The sequence below is a fragment of the Budorcas taxicolor genome, chromosome 11 (assembly GCF_023091745.1).
Source record: "Budorcas taxicolor isolate Tak-1 chromosome 11, Takin1.1, whole genome shotgun sequence".
NCBI lineage: Eukaryota > Metazoa > Chordata > Mammalia > Artiodactyla > Bovidae > Budorcas > Budorcas taxicolor.
Genome location: NC_068920.1, coordinates 92386063 through 92403124, shown reverse-complemented (window position 1 = coordinate 92403124; position 17062 = coordinate 92386063). Strand labels below are relative to the sequence as shown.

General features: G+C 37.4%; 1 protein-coding gene across 1 annotated transcript in view; it reads left to right on the top strand.

The window, feature by feature from the left end:
- The window catches only part of NRXN1 (neurexin 1), a 1203402-nt gene that overhangs the window by 531103 nt on the left and 655237 nt on the right, over positions 1–17062 (top strand). Inside the window, exon 8 of the mRNA XM_052649572.1 lies at positions 5510–5948. Coding sequence (XP_052505532.1) covers positions 5510–5948 — 439 coding nt within the window. The remainder of the gene's footprint in view (positions 1–5509; positions 5949–17062) is intronic.

Sequence of the window (17062 nt, the reverse complement as noted above, 5' to 3'; positions counted from 1 at the left end):
GAAAAAAGCTCAAGGACTTATGGATTTAACATTCCTTTCCTTTTGGGGGGTCTGATTTATAAATTCCTGACCTTCAACGTGGGATAGCTCCTCTACGCACTCCTGTGCCTGCGCAGCCACCGCTCCTTGGGTTGTTCTTCCTGGCCTCAGGCGTGGGTGGCTCCTCCCAGCTGCCACCCGTGGCCTCGGGCTCGGGGTGGCTCTTCAGGGTCACCAACCCTGGCCTCGGGCGTGAGGTGACTTCTCCCGGCCGGCCCTGACCTCGGACGCGGGGTGTCTCCTCCCAGCCTCCACTGACCTCGGACGTGGGGTAGCTCCTCCCAGCCACTGCCCTGACCTCGGACGCGGGGTGTCATGGAACAACAGACTGGTTCCAAATAGGAAAAGGAGTACATCAAGGATGTATATAGTCACCCTGCTTATCTAACTTATATGCAGAGTACATCATGAGAAATGCTGGGCTGGAAGAAACACAAGCTGGAATCAAGATTGCCAGGAGAAATATCAAGAACCTCAGATATGCAGATGACACCACCCTTATGGCAGAAAGTGAAGAGGAACTAAAAAGCCTCTTGATGAAAGTGAAAGAGGAGAGCGAAAAAGTTGGCTTAAAGCTCAACATTCAGAAAACGAAGATCACGGCATCCAGTCCCATCACTTCATGGGAAACAGTAGAAACAGTGTCAGACTTTATTTTGGGGGGCTCCAAAATCACTGCAGATGGTGACTGCAGCCATGAAATTAAAAGACACTTTAACTCCTTGGAAGAAAAGTTATGAGCAACCTAGATATCATATTCAAAAGCAGAGACATTACTTTGCCAACTAAGGTCCGTCTAGTCAAGGCTATGGTTTTTCCTGTGGTCATGTATGGATGTGAGAGTTGGACTGTGAAGAAGACTGAGCACCTAAGAATTGATGCTTTTGAACTGTGGTGCTGGAAAATTGAGAGTCCCTTGGACTGCAAGGAGATCCAGCCAGTCCATTCTGAAGGAGATCAACCCTGGGATTTCTTTGGAAGGAATGATGCTAAAGCTGAAGCTCCAGTACTTTGGCCACCTCATGCGAAGAGTTGACTCATTGGAAATGACTCTGATGCTGGGAAGGATTGGGGGCAGGAGGAGAAGGGGGCAACCGAAGATGAGATGGCTGGATGGCATCACGGACTCAATGGACGTGAGTCTGAGTAACTCCGGGAGATGGTGATGGACAGGGAGGCCTGGTGTGCTGGGATTCGTGGGGTTGTGAAGAGTCGGACATGACTGAGCGACTGAACTGAACTGAACTGATTTATAAATTAAGAAACTGAGACAGAGAGAGGTTAGGCAGCCTGACTTAAGTAAAAGCTTTGTATTTAAACTGAGTCTATCCAGACTACCAAATTTTCGTCCTTCTTTAGCCCATTTATTTTTCCTGCCTTTTTAAGATTATTATCAAGATGAAATAAAATACTCAGTGACTGTCCACCTCAAATTTCAAGCCTAAACATATAAAAACACAAATGTATTACTCTTATTCTTGCTTATTTGTGAGTGACATTTTAAAAATTCTAGCAAACATTGAAAGAAAGGAAAAAGATCATCTCATAGCAATGTGTGGAGATCATATGGCATCTAAAGCAAACTACAAAAGAAGCCCAACAAATAAATAAATATGTCTCTGTTTCTCTGGGGCTTATGTTATCATTTCATGAAGCAGGGAAGTGAAATTCAACATTTCGAATTACTCTTTAGAAAAACTTAAAATCAGTATCCCCCCAGAAATTTTGATTCTGTAAGAAGATCCAAATAAATGTGTAAAAACATCAACAACTTTTAAGATGATAAAGAGTATGAAGATTTGTTGAAACTACTAAATGATTACAACTTTAAACAGAAATAAGAAAAACATATATGAATAATAATTTGTAGATTGAAGACCATACTATCTCAGAAGGAAGCAAAAGAAAAAAACAAAAGAGATTTGGAGTGCTTACTGGCCACTCATTATTATTATAACTGAACTATGTTCAGTGCATTTTAAGAGTAAGTCTAGCCCCAGAAAAGTATACTATATGAAATCTGGGTGAGATGAAGCAGTTGTATAGGTCTGAGAGCCATCAGCCTGCCTATCCAATATCACTCTTCTGTCTTTTAGAGTTGCCTTTCAAAATATATGAAATGAGAAGGAAAGAAAAATCGTGCTCAAGATAGTTCTAGAAAAGTTATTTCACTACTGGAGCATTTTAATTCAGGTGTTTTTACTATGAAAGCAGTTTCTACCCCATAAAATTAGTTTGAAGGTGATAGGTTAGCTTGCCACTTGTAACTGAACGTGTATGTAAGTTTTCACATTTTTCTAGGGAAATTGGCTAAAAATTATAGCTAGTTATGATATGGGTCCATAATACCACATTCTGTTATTTTTTAACTGTACTTGTAAATATTGTTATTAATAATATGTGAAGTAGGTTTTAAAAAACAAAGAAAGAATATTATTCAACTGTCAGGAAGTGTTTATTGAATATCTGCTCCATGCCAAGCACTGATCTTGTTGCAGGGTTTTTGCCTGCATAGAACAGACATTCCGGTGGAGATTAATTTTCCCATTTTGGGTGGAGGGCATAGTGCATGGCTAACCCTAAGTATTATGATCTAGGGGATCCTAACATTTCTTCTCCATCTTTCTGAACCTTCCTGAATCACCAGGGCATCCCATTCACTCATGCGATTTTAAATCTCTCACTGAAATTCTCACTTAGAATTGCCCTAACCCTACATATTTTCAGCTTTCTGGTAGCTGATGTGTGGGACTCATGAGACAATATACCCCACCTTATACACAGTTGCTCATGTCAGAAACATCCAATTCCATTGCTATAGTTCTATTTTATGGTGATGTGTTAGCATGGATCAGCATTATCATCTGCATCATTTGGGTCAGAAAATACTCATTCCTGATGAATGTCAGAAGAATCTCCACATATTAAGATATAAGTCATCAGGAAAAATGAACAAAAATTAGGCTTAGGTAGCTTGAAAATCACGGTGAGAGGTGATAAAACTTAGAAAATCTGCCATGGAAAGCATTTTATCCAATTCTAAAGATTCCCTTGTGGCTCAGCTGTTAAAGAATATGCCTGCAGTGTGGAAGACCTAGGTTCAATCCCTGGGTTGGGAAGATCCCTGGCAAAGGGAAAGGCTGCCCACTCCAGTATGCTGGTCTGGATAATTCCATGTATAGTCCATGGGGTCGTGAAGAGTCAGACACAACTGAGCTACATTCACTTTCACTTTTAAAGATTCTCAGAGAAATCAACCTTATATCATCTTTCCCAAAGGTTAGTAAATAGTTCTTTCTCTTTTCAAGGAAGTATATTAAGAATTAATCCAATTCTTTTTCATTATAGCCTTAGTGTATTTCTCTTTTGCTGTCAGTGTGCTGTGCTTAGTCACTCAGTCGTGTCCGACTCTTTGCCCCCATGGACTGTAGCCCACCAGGCTCCTCTGTCCACGGGGATTCTCCAGACAAGAATACTGGAGTGGGTTACCATGCTGTCCTCTAGAGGATCTTCCCAACCCAGGGATTGAACCCAGGTCTCCTGCATTGCAGGCGGATTTGTTGCCAATAGATGTTTGTTAAACCTTTACACATATATGTTCAAGGAATAAGGGATATAATATTTTTTATAATAATCCTTCTTCAAGATAAAGATAAACTGAAACACCAGGAGTAGCACTGAAATATGTGATATATTTATTTGGCATAATTCATCTAAAATATACCAATTATATGAGTGTGCTTAATTTCTGAAAATTTTCTCATAATTAATTAGAACTCATATCTTTGTGTCCACTGGATGATAATAAAGAGATGATGATATTTATTATCATACAGTTTGATGTGGTTGATATTATTGAGATCTTACAATGTGCTTGGCATTGGATTGATTCCCTTTTAGGTAGATTTTATCACATGCATTTTCTTCTTTAATTATTTTAACCATCTTCAAAAGTGTTGGGGCTTCCAAGGTGGTGCTAATGTTAAAGAACCTTCCTGCCAACGCAGGAGACATAAGAGACATGGGTTTGATCCCTGGGTCGGAAAGAACCCATACCAGTATTCTTGCCTGGAGAATCCTGGAGAATCCTACATCCAGAGGAGCCTGGAGGGCCTGGAAGGCTACAGTCCATGGGGTCACAAAGAGTCGAACATGACTGAGTGACTAAGCATGCTCGTAAAGTATTATCTCTCTATAAACAAGTCTTGGAGATGAAACTCAGGGAGTCTGAAACCAGAACTTGCACTTTTACTCACTCTGAAAAGTGAACGATTATTAACAAATTCTATCAGGAAATTTATCAGCCATATTATTGGCTCAATTACCATGGGTGTAGAAGAAATAACAGCTGTCTTGACCTGGTTAACTTTATAGCACTAATCAGACACAGGCTTATTTATTCTGTTATACAAGTTTATTTTTATACATGGATAAATGAATTTAGAACCTGACAGTGTTGGCTTGCTGTGAAATTTCAAGTGTCTTTGTAAAAATAATTAGATAGTTATCTGGACATAGATAAATAATTTATCCTTAAGTCAGTATCACTTATATCTTTTGGAAATGTAATTATCCATGGTATGGATTTTGTAGAGAAAGGATGTGAATCTCTCTTTATCCTTATGTCGGAATAGCTACAAATTTATTATGGTGATGTGATAGCAGCTGCATGATGTTGTGAGCCATTCCGGTGAATTTGTCCAAAGTGCCGTTTGGAGTCCTAGAAAGGCACTGGGACTATTAACAAACAATGAGAACTACCCCACCACTTTGGTGAAGTGCCTTTGGAAATGAGGGTATAAGGCAAACTTTGTTCCATATCAGTATACATTAAGAGTATTGGTTATATAGACTGAATGGATTTAGGGAAAACACCAAGTTCCAGAGTTAACTAACATTATTCAAACAGTTATTAATGCAGGGCAGGGTAAGAGAGAACTTCTGAATCTTAGTCATATTTTATAATTTTTCTGAGAAAATTTAAGATGTTTTCTATCTCAATTGTGATTTTACAAAGTTAATATATACCATGGAAGTGATGCTATATTTTAGGGAACTGGCATTTGAAAGTATTTAATTTCAAATATTTCAGTGATGGTAAAACTGAAAAACCTCAGCATATTTAATAAACAAAGCATAATAGCCAACTAACAAAAGCAAATGCTTTAAGTGCAAGTCTACACACACTTGAAATAATGAAATTTCTATACAGATTTATTCAAGTTATTTGAGTTAGCTACAGAGACTTTGTGTGAGTGTGTACACACATTATTTGAATGAAATTAGGTTATAATAGTTCAACGAATTGATACCTGGATTTTATTTTGCTGAAAAAAAAATGCCTTGTACATCAAAAGGCAGTAAACAGTGTATGTCTTTTCAGGCTCTACTTGGAAGTTACATGAACTGATAACAAATTTGAAATATTAAAATACGGGCACAGTTTCTCACTATTATCCTCTCCCTACAGGTTGTGTATAAAAATAATGATGTAAGGCTGGAATTATCTCGACTTGCCAAGCAAGGTGACCCAAAGATGAAGATCCATGGAGTGGTGGCATTTAAATGTGAGAATGTTGCAACTTTGGACCCAATCACCTTTGAAACCCCAGAATCCTTCATCTCTTTGCCTAAATGGAATGCAAAGAAAACAGGCTCCATATCCTTTGATTTCCGTACAACGGAGCCAAATGGCCTCATCTTATTTAGTCATGGCAAGCCACGACACCAAAAAGATGCCAAGCACCCACAGATGATAAAGGTAGACTTCTTTGCTATTGAGATGCTGGATGGCCACCTCTACCTCCTCCTGGACATGGGGTCAGGTACAATCAAAATCAAAGCCCTGCAGAAGAAGGTGAATGATGGAGAATGGTATCATGTGGACTTCCAGAGAGATGGACGGTCAGGTAATTTATCATTTTTTCAACTGTTTATCTGTTAGAACACCATTCGTAAGGAATTAAAATCAACTCATATTAAAGAGTTCTTGCATTTCTGTTTTTAGGGGAAAGGAAATTGTTATTATTTCTGTTTCACATCATACAAGAATCAGAAGGAGCTAATTAATCGTCATAGTTGGGCATCAAACCCCAAATGCTCAAATGACTTCAAGAACAGCTTCTTAAATGAACATTAAATGGATAATCAAGTGCCACATCTTGCAAGAATTTTATCCTGAGTTTGCAAATGACAAAACTCAAGGTTCTTATGTTCCCAATTATCTCTTATATCATTGGATGTCTAGAGGTGCCTGAAGTGGCAAATATAAAATCTGGGAAAAAATCAATGATTCATATAATCCTTAGTTTAATACAATATATATAAAATCCTTCAGTTAAGTTCAGTCACTCAGTCGTGTCTGACTCTTTGCGACCTCATGAATCGCAGCACACCAGGCCTCCCTGTCCATCACCATCTCCCGGAGTTCACTCAGACTCACGTCCATCAAGTCCGTGATGCCATCCAGCCATCTCATCCTCGGTCGTCCCCTTCTCCTCCTGCCCCCAATCCCTCCCAGCATCAGAGTCTTTTCCAATGAGTCAACTCTTCGCATGAGGTGGCCAAAGTACTGGAGCTTCAGCTTTAGTATCATTCCTTCCAAAGAAATCCCAGGGTTGATCTCCTTTAGAATGGACTGGTTGGATCTCCTCGCAGTCCAAGGGACTCTCAAGAGTCTTCTCCAACACCACAGTTCAAATGCATCAATTCTTCGGCACTCAGCCTTCTTCACAGTCCAACTCTCACATCCATACATGACCACAGGAAAAACCATAGCCTTGACTAGACGGACTTTAGTTGGCAAAGTAATGTCTCTGCTTTTGAATATGCTATCTAGGTTGGTCATAACTTTTCTTCCAAGGAGTTAAGGTGTCTTTTAATTTCATGGCTGCAGTCACCATCTGCAGTGATTTTGGAGCCCCCCAAAATAAAGCCTGACACTGTTTCTACTGTTTCCCCACCTATTTCCCATGAAGTGATGGGACCAGATGCCATGATCTTCGTTTTCTGAATGTTGAGCTTTAAGCCAACTTTTTTGCTCTCCTCTTTCACTTTCATCAAGAGGCTTTTTAGTTCCTCTTCACTTTCTGCCATAAGGGTGGTGTCATCTGCATATCTGAGGTTCTTGATATTTCTCCTGGCAATCTTGATTCCAGCTTGTGTTTCTTCCAGCCCAGCATTCCTCATGATGTACTCTGCATGGAAGATAAATAAGCAGGGTGACTATATACATCCTTGATGTACTCCTTTTCCTATTTGGAACCAGTGTGTTGTTCCATGTCCAGTTTTAACTGTTGCTTCCTGACCTGCATACAGATTTCTCAAGAGGCATACAATATAGTTTTTATCCAAGATGGGCCTACAGTATCCATAACACTTTAATCAGTACAGGAGGATTTCAAGGATGCTGGCAAAACTCTGCTGCCTTCCAAATAGGTTCCCTTTCTGATAAAAGAGGTTTCAAATTCCACGAATAAGAATTTATTTCTCTGACTTCCTTTTGCTGCACTTATTTATTTATTTTTTTTTCTGAAGTCCTTGTGAAGTGGGGGGAAGGAGGACATGTGGTAGGGACGCCTGAAGAAATACCATTTACTTACTCTGAAATGCAGAAGTAGATTAGGGGGCTTAGGGAGTTGAACAGTGTTAGGTTTGTGGGGCCAAGGACCGTACAGGCAAAGCAAATAACATTTGGAAACCCAGAGGTGGTGGGGGCAGGTAGAGAGAGAAACAATTTGTTTCAGGTCTGCAATGGTATATTATCTTTCACTTTCTTCACCTTTTGCTTTCATGCTGATTGGACCTCTCACTTACAAATCAAGTTACCTTCTAAGTGAAGATGGTTGAATTTAGACTTAGCCATTCTCCTGTCCCTCCCCCAACTCTCTTATTTGGTTTTATACTATACTAGCCTCTCTGGATTCTCCACTAAATACCAGTATAAACTTGGCCTCAGCAATTTTTTAATTAAGGCCTGGATTTCTTTCTTTGCAAAGCATCTTGGGAAGGATTCACTTGATTCCAGTACCAGGGACAGGGAATTAACAATGATGGAGACTAGGATTCTACATGTTTGCAAAGTTTCTTGAGAACATGATTTGGTCAGCCACATTTGGAAACCACAGATCAGATGACATTCAGATGACACCTAGAGTGCTTCTTTCAGATCCAAGAATCTGTGATTACCGTCCCAGGTTAGAAGGGCCTTGTTGAAGTGCTGGAGTGAGTTCCCCTTCTCACTCCCTCCTTTCACAGACTCCCACGTCACGTGTCTGTTTCTGGCTTCTCTGCAGCAGAGCGGTTTGATATTTTACAATTATTCATGCCTTCCTTTTCTGTTTATCTATCTAGAAGATCATATTTTTACTTTTGGAAATATCTTTTTTGTCCACTAAAATAAAGAGCTGAAATGTATGAAAATTGAGAGGGAGGCAGGGGTGAGGGTGAAGTGTTGAAGGATGGTCAGAACCCATTGCTCTGATCCCCAAGAGTTGTACAGTGTCTGATTCATTCTTCTCTGTAAACTTGGTCTCTATGTTCTTTCATTCCTCTAAAGAAATTCAAAAGGAAAAGAAGCTACTGTTCTGTGTAGTCTGTGCTGTGTTGCCAGAGTTAACAATTAATTTACTTCTGAAGAACCTTCAGAAAGAAGACTTTAAAGAGAATGGGAACATGACTAATCTTGTGTTTGACATACTAACTTACGGATGTTATCACTTGACTTAAAATATATCTAGAACTAATTTTGAAAGTGACTTTCAAGAATATATATAATTTTAGTCAGATATTATAACAATTTAAAACATAACTGATCAGATCACTAGGTATCTTTTGGAAGTTCAGAAGGGCAAAAAAAAAAAATACTACACTTCAGATCGGTTGTATTTCTTTCACCTAAAATTTTTTCTAGGTATTTTCTAACTGTATGGAAAAGTATGTAGTTAATGTCAAATTTTTATTAAATGCAAAATAATATGAAATGGAAAATAAAACCATTCATTATTCATTTGATAATAATGATTTATACCTGGATATTTCTTTCCAGTCTTAAGTGGTGATGCAATCTAATTAATTTCCCAAGTTTCCTGGATGATCTATTACAATAAGAATCAGATTAATACCTTAATCCTCAAGCCAAGGAAAATCTACTTTTTTTTCTATTTAAGCTATTTAATTCATCCAGATTACCAAAATTGTATTAACTGCTCTGTTTATACCCTCATTGGAAAAGATCAGAGCAGAAAATACCAACTTTAATTTACAAAGTTCAGTGCTGAATGAGAAAAAGAGAGATGCCTTAAGGGAATACTATTTGCAGTAAGAAAGAAGATAAACAAATGGTGGATTTCTGTTAGAATCCAGCGGAAATATTTAGTATGCTTGATCTTGGTGTTTTGATGCTGAAGTACTTTGATAATGATTTCAGGTTAGTGAAATGAAACAAACAATATAAAAGCGAGTGTTCATTCACTAAACCAAATTCTGCCTTTACTAAATTGAAGGGGAAAAAAAGAGCTCATATTATGTTGGCCTAGCTCAAGGGAGTTTAATGTAGTTTTAATAACTGCAGCTGTTAATATTTTATATATAGTATTTTAATCAAGTTCTATATTTGCACATTGCAATGGTTTAGTATAAAGCAGCTTTTAAAAGATTGAATGACTAGCTGTGCTGGCTTTTATTTTACTTAAAGGATATTTCTGAGTTATGCTTGGTGAAATACTAAAATTTATAGCTCAGTTAAAGCAAAGAAGGGGCTTCCCTGGTGGCTCAGACAGTAAACAATCTGCCTGCAATGTAAGAGACCTGGATTTGATCCCTGGGCTGGGAAGATCTCCTGGAGAAGGGAACGGTGACCCACTCCAGCATTCTCACCTGGAGAATTCCATGGACAGAGGAGCCTGGTGGGCTATAGTCCATGAGGTCACAAAGAGTCCGACATGGCTGAGCAACTAACACTTTCACTTTTGAAATTAAGAAACATAGTATTTCAAGAGATAATTTGTTTCACCCATATTTCACATCAGCTATATTCAGAGGCTGTATGAAAATTACTCAATATAATATGGGAGATGATACTGATATAACAGGGCAACGTTGGCTGTGACACATGGACAGTGAAGGTCATAGCTATTGATTTGTCTGGGAACCTCTATGGCTGAATATTTTAAAAGCATTTAATGAGCCATATTATCTCTGTTATTAAAATAGAGGAATCCTGGGCCTAGGAATTATTCTTTCTCCTACTGACCATACTAAAATTAGTAGGCCAGCAGTCATGGTCATTAATTTGATGCTAATAATTCTTGGCTATCTTGTTCAGAGATTGAGTTAAAACTATATTGGTAGATAGGTTGAATTTTTTATATTCCCCAGTTTATAAGGAAAATCCATGTATAACAAGGACTATCTTATTTATCCATAGGTCCTGATGCTTCTATATGCAGTAACAGGTGCTCCATACATATTTGGTATAAGAAAAAGATAAAGAATTAAAACATGTAAATGGATCAGTGCCAACCCACCCCAATATTCTAGAAATAGTAACATCATTACACTTGAAGACTAATAGCACTCTTTTAGTTGTAAATGCAGCTTCTTAAAGGAATTATGTTACTTCCTAAAAGCAATTTACACAGTATAACAGGGTAACAGTCTTCTTTTATGAATATGATGCCATCCTCCAAGCCAGGATGTCTGGAAAAAAATGCAGTGGAGGAGTTAAACAGTTGTTAGTTGATTGTGACAAGCTTTTATGAGAACAGAACTGCTATTCCTGCTTGTTCACTAGCTCCCTATATCATGGACATATGAACAGGTAGGCAGAAGGACCATTAATCCTGAGCGAAGGTGTTTGCTTCTCTCTGAGGGCTAGAATATGCAGCCACAGTAATCACACTACTGACAAGGGAGTACAGTCACTCAGGATGTCCATTCTTCTGGTTATTTGTCCTTCTGTCCTTCGTTCACTAAGAGGTGGGTACATGAGCCCTTTGTCTAATGAGAAATATCACCTTCATCTGAATACTTTTCCAGAATTTTCAGCACAATTCATTGTATTAGATTATATGTCCTTCTTCCACTCCATAACTTGGGGAAATAAAAACTTTTTCACTTCCAAACTTTGACTAACACTGTTTTGCCACAGCTGTTCTCTCCATACTTCTTTTGTTGCCTGCTTAGTCTATGACTCCTGGAGAAGGAAATGGCAACCCACTCCAGTACTCTTGCCTGGAAAATTCCATATACTGAGGAGCCTGGGGTCGCAAAGAGTCGGACACGACTGAGCAACTTCACTTTCACTTTCACTTTAGTCTATAACTGGTCACGTTGGGGACCAGTGAACTACATGGACTAAGCCACAAGTGGCATTTTCAGATCCTGCACTAAATGGCAAAGGAGGAACCATACAAAATGCCAGCCTGACTTGTGGATCAGAGGTTATGATTTGAATGTCACAAAAAAGTGGACATGCTCAATATATAACATAATTACTTTACAGAGCAAGACTCCTTAGTTGCTGAGTTAATAAATATGATTGATGGGACTCATTACTCTGCAAAGTTTAAAGGATGAACAACTCAGTATTTTCTTACCAGTCCTTCTTACCTTTTCTAGGGTGTCCCTTTGCCTCACTTTTGCTCCCAAACTCAGTACAAGATTGCCTCCCAGGTATTTAACTGAAGGATGAATTGTGCTAAAATTAAAAGGAAGTTAATGACTGTTTTCTTGGGGCAGGTATATCATTTAAATTTGCATTAAGCTCTATGACTGAATCAAGAGTATCCTCTCAAGTATTTTTATAGTAAACTGCCAGTCATTTTTTTCTTATTTTTGCAAACCATCATTGCACATTGAAATCAAAGAGAAAACTCATTATTCTCGTCAAATTCTGCTTGTGTACAGCAGGGTATAGCAGATTGTATCAGCAGTTTTTCATGGGTAAGCCTACATTTAACAGTTAAGAAGCCACTGAGAGCTGAATCGAAGTCACAGACTTCCAGTTTAAGAACTAGAAATTACAAAGGAAAAGCACAAGGCTCTCTCCAGAGCACATAATTAGAGGTTTATAGTAATCACTGTTTGATGTGAACAGCACTTTCTAGCTGTCTATTACCAGCACTGATTTCTGTGTATACCATTCATGAATCACCCCTCTTACACATTTCTACTTGAACAACCATTAGAGGATTTCTCTGTTTAGGTCTTCATTTGAATTTGCCCTCTGACTATAAACATTCCTCCCATGCCTCTACGTAGTAGCCTGTTGCATACATTTGAAATAATATTAAGTGAATGTATAACGCTTTATTTTGTACCCATGTCCCTTAAACACCACTACCCATCCATGGGAAGACTAAAATACTTTATCAATAATTTATCAATTATTTGACAATCCTAATGACTAGATGGAGGCAATGTTGCATATGAAAATGTTTTGAATGGGGAGAGGGGGAAAGGCAACAGATGAGTTTCTTCTCTAAAATACGTTCAGAGTAAGTAAATGAATATAAGGATCGATTTAATAAAATGTAAAATACAGACATGTCATGAATTAAGCAGGTGCATATACAAACACACACAGCAGTTTTCAGTTTCAAAACATTTTCATTTTTGCATATCTTCCTCTATTTTTTGTTAACAGGTATGTATATTTCATACAGTTGCAATTAAAGTACAAACTTACTTTTTCGGGCTGTTTAATATAATATCATGAATTCTTTTTTAACTGAAAAATATCTGAAGTAACAACACTTATTCTGTGGGAATTATGGAAACAGCATCTAAGAATCAGAGCTGAGTTTGCAGAGGCACCTTCACCAATCTTCCGGGGCTGTAGGACTCAAATGTATCAATGTTTATAGTGTCTGTAGGAAAGAAAGTCATGCAAACAAACATAGGCAGTACCCATCTAAGCACTGCCCAAGGGACTTGACTACTCCACCCCACTATAGGGACAGAGGCAGGTCATCTTACCTGAGATAAGGGAAGGTGTCAAACCACCCTAGGCTAAAGTTATTAAAACTCCAATCATAAATGAATAAATACACACTTGGATTGTAAATTGGCATCTCTGATGGCTAACTTCTCAACAGAATTAGTAACTTGGCATTCTTATTTTATACATTGTTCTTGGGAGTTGGTTGACTGATACGTCCAGGGGATCTTCCCGACCCAGGGATCGAACCCGGGTCTCCCACATTGGAGGCAGGCGCTTTAACCTCTGAGCCACCAGGGAAGCCCGATATGTATGCATAAAGATATAATATGAAGACTTTCATTATAATTTAGTTTAAAACAGTGAATTTTTTAAAAAAGTTAAAATGTTCATCAATAGAGGGCAAACCCAGAGAGGTGGAACCTCTCTTTCTAAATATACTAAATCTTTATAGCGTACTCTTTCAAGGGGCAGATGCTGGACCTTGGTGTCAGGTACATCCTCAAGACGTGAATGTTTGGCAAAAACCACCACAATATTGTAAAGTAATTAGCCTCCAATTAAAATTTCACAAAAAAGAAAAATGTGAGGGAGCACCAAAAAAAAAAAGAAATAAGTATTTAACTGAACACACACAGCCGTAGTGGCTGTCACTGTGGAGTGCTGAGCAGAAATCTGTGGAAATTCTAGAAAATAATATTTTAATTGCTGTGATATATGTCACTTGATTGATATTTACAACTTCCCAGCATTGTGTATGATCATTTTAAAAATTCATATGTATAAATATACTGTTATGAGTATATGTGTTTGTATTTGTGCCTGTGCTTAATTCATGACATATCTGTAACATATAGATATGTACTGTTAGTGAAAAAGTTTAATCAGCTCATAAAATACCTAAGTGAAAAGTTTTTCTTTTCTACACACTTCCATAATAAATTCACTTCCCACTTCCATTGGTAAAAGAATTTGTTGTTGTTGAAAAATTCTAGATATTTTCCTATGCACCAACATATCTATAAATATAATTACACATATAAAATAAATGTAGAGCTTCTTTTTTTACATAAAGGTTACTCTTTACCAATTATTGGGTGACTTAAAAATATTAACTTTTTTTAGGCCATCCTTTATAGTGATATAATATATCTCTAGTTTAAAGATATCAATATTTACCTATTCCTCTATTATAATATTCCTCTGTTGATGGAGGAATATCAAACTTTTAAATGTTACTTCAAGATTTATTTTTTTCATAGATCTTTTAATTTCTGAAATTCGCAGCTCACAGAGGAAATTTAACTTTTTAAAAAGTCCAGTTTTAAACTAATTTATAATGAAAGTCTTTATGTTATATCTTTATGCATATTGATCAGAATTTCTGTAGGATAGATTATGGGAACTGGAATTGCTGTGTTAACTACATTTTTAAAGATAATCAAAGGATATTTTACTACAAGCTGTTTCAGTCTGCACTCTTTACAGAAACTAATTTTTGGCTCTGCTGGGTCTTGGTTGCTGGCTTTCTCTAGTTGCAGAGAGCGGGAGCTACTCTGTAGTTGTAGGGTATGGGCTCTCATTGGAATGGCTTCTTTTGTTGCACAGTATGGGCTTTAAAGTGTGAGGGCTTCAGTAGCTGGGGGGCATGAGCTCAGCAGTTGCAGTGCGTGGGCTCCAGAGTGTCAGGGCTTCAGTCATTGTGGAACACAGGCTTAATTGCTCTGTGACATGTGGAATCTTCCCAGATCAGGGATTGAACCTGTGTCTCCTGCATTGGCAGGCAAATGCTTAGCTACTTGACCACCAGAGAAGTCCCTGTCTACACTCTTATCTGCAGTGTATGAGCTGCCCTTTTCTCCTTTCTCTTGGCTTTTACTAAGAAATATCCAACTTTTAAATGTTGCTTCAAGATTTATTTTTTCATTTATCTGTTTAATCTCTGAAATTCCCAGTTCACAGTAATCCAAGTAAACAAGAAATACATAGTAATAACCAGAAAACTGAATATTAAGATTGTATTTTTGTTTTGTTTTCAAGCAAAATTAATTTTAGTTCTTATTATAAGCCTAATACATGAAGTTGTTTTTATAAAGACATAGAAAACTAAAAAGAAAGAAAGAATAAAGAAACAAAAGAGAAAGCAAGAAAACTATCCATTTATGATTGTACTACTTCAAAACTCCCATTATTAATATTTTGGTATTTTTACTATCTATGGAAATCATGTAATTTTCATTTTGCATCACACACTGAAATCAGTGCTTCATTCTGTTTTTATCGCTTGGATTATGCCTTTTTACCGAGTTTGGTTTTGTTAATAGGATACTAAATTTGACAAGTAAGTGTATAAGTTTGTGGAATCTGATTTCCTTCAGGAATGAGGGGTGAAACAGAATTGTTGTTGCTTAGTCAACAAGTCCTGTCCAACTCTTTTGTGACCCTGTGGACTACAGCCCTACACGGTCCTCTGTCCATGGGATTTCCCAGGCAATAATATCGGAGTGGGTTGTCATTTCCTTCTCCAAGGGATCTTTCTGACCCAGGGATCAAACCCACGTCTCCTGCATTGGCAGGCAGATTCTTTACTACTGAGCCACTTGGGCTTCCCTCGAGGCAGAGTTACAGATAGATTAAATTTATATCCAACTAAAAAATATTTCAAACAGTAATTACAAAAATTTTACTCACTGAAGAATTTTAGTAACCATGCAGGCAAGTCGTTTATTTTGCATAAGAGCCACGTTGAAGCTTAATAAATCTGTTATTTGACTAAGCTTCTGAGCTAGTTAGTTGCAAAGCTAGAACATGAAAATTGGTTTCCTTCGACCAGGTAAAATCATTTCCCCTTAGAACACACTTTCTATTCCTTTATTTCTCAATCACTTAAACTTTTGCAGTAATTTAAAACTTGAAACCAAATTAACTTGTTTTAAATCTCACCTTTGCTTCATGTTTCTTTTCACCCTCTAAGCTAATCAGGAAATAGAATAGCCAGGAAGAACTGGATGAGAAAAAGAGTAGAAACTAACAATTTATAAATACCAGACCAAAACATAAAGCTAATTTCCATTTTTATAGCTAAGATTTCCCCTACATATATTTTTACATTAAGGTGAATTTATATTATTTATGCTTATGGATATTTTTAAATATTACCTAATATATTTAGTTTATTACTTTTGTTTTACCTCTTGCACATACCATGAAAACAAGTAGATTTAAATGTTAATATAAGTTAACGTGGGTGCCTCCCAGGTGACTCAGTGATAAAGAATCTTTCTGCCAATGCAGAAGATGTGGGTTTGATCCATGAGTCAGGAAGACCCCCTGGAGAAGGAAATGGCAACCCACTCCAGTATTCTTGCCTGGGAATGCCCATGGACAGAAGAGCCTTAAGGGCTACAGTCCTTGGGGTCTCAAAGAGTTAGACACAACCAAGGGAGTGAGCACACACAAGTTAATGTGATTTCTATATTTAGATGTTAAAAGTCCTGTGCACACAAATACCTTTGTTTTCAAAGAAATTTCATTTCTTTAAAAGTAAAATAGCACAGCAAGGTACTTTGGATTCTTAAATATTGAAGCATGAAACACCAATCCAAGTAATCCCCAAATATGACTGCCATCTACATAGTATAGCAGCTCAGCTATAACTGTATTTACATAAAATGTCTTATTTGCCAGAAACTTCACATGTAATTATAATGGAAGAAGGTAAAATGTGTGAAATAATCAAACTGTTTCAAGGAGAACATGCCGGTATTTGTCATTCCTGGAAAAATGATAGAAGGATAATCCAGTAGCACACTCAGATTTTTCTTTTAAGTATTTGTTTACATATGATCATACCTCAACCTTTGGAAATGCTTAATTTCTATTGATGTATACAACTGCAGCAACCACTCATGGCCTTTAATTATCAAAGAATAAGAATTAAATATTCATTTCATATTTTCTTGGTAATCATTGCCTTTAAAATTCAATTATAGGCACCTGAGAACGTTAATACTGAAATTTCAGTGTTCTCCTATGTAAAGTGTTAAGTTGACTTGACTGAATTTGGAAATTCCATCATGAGTT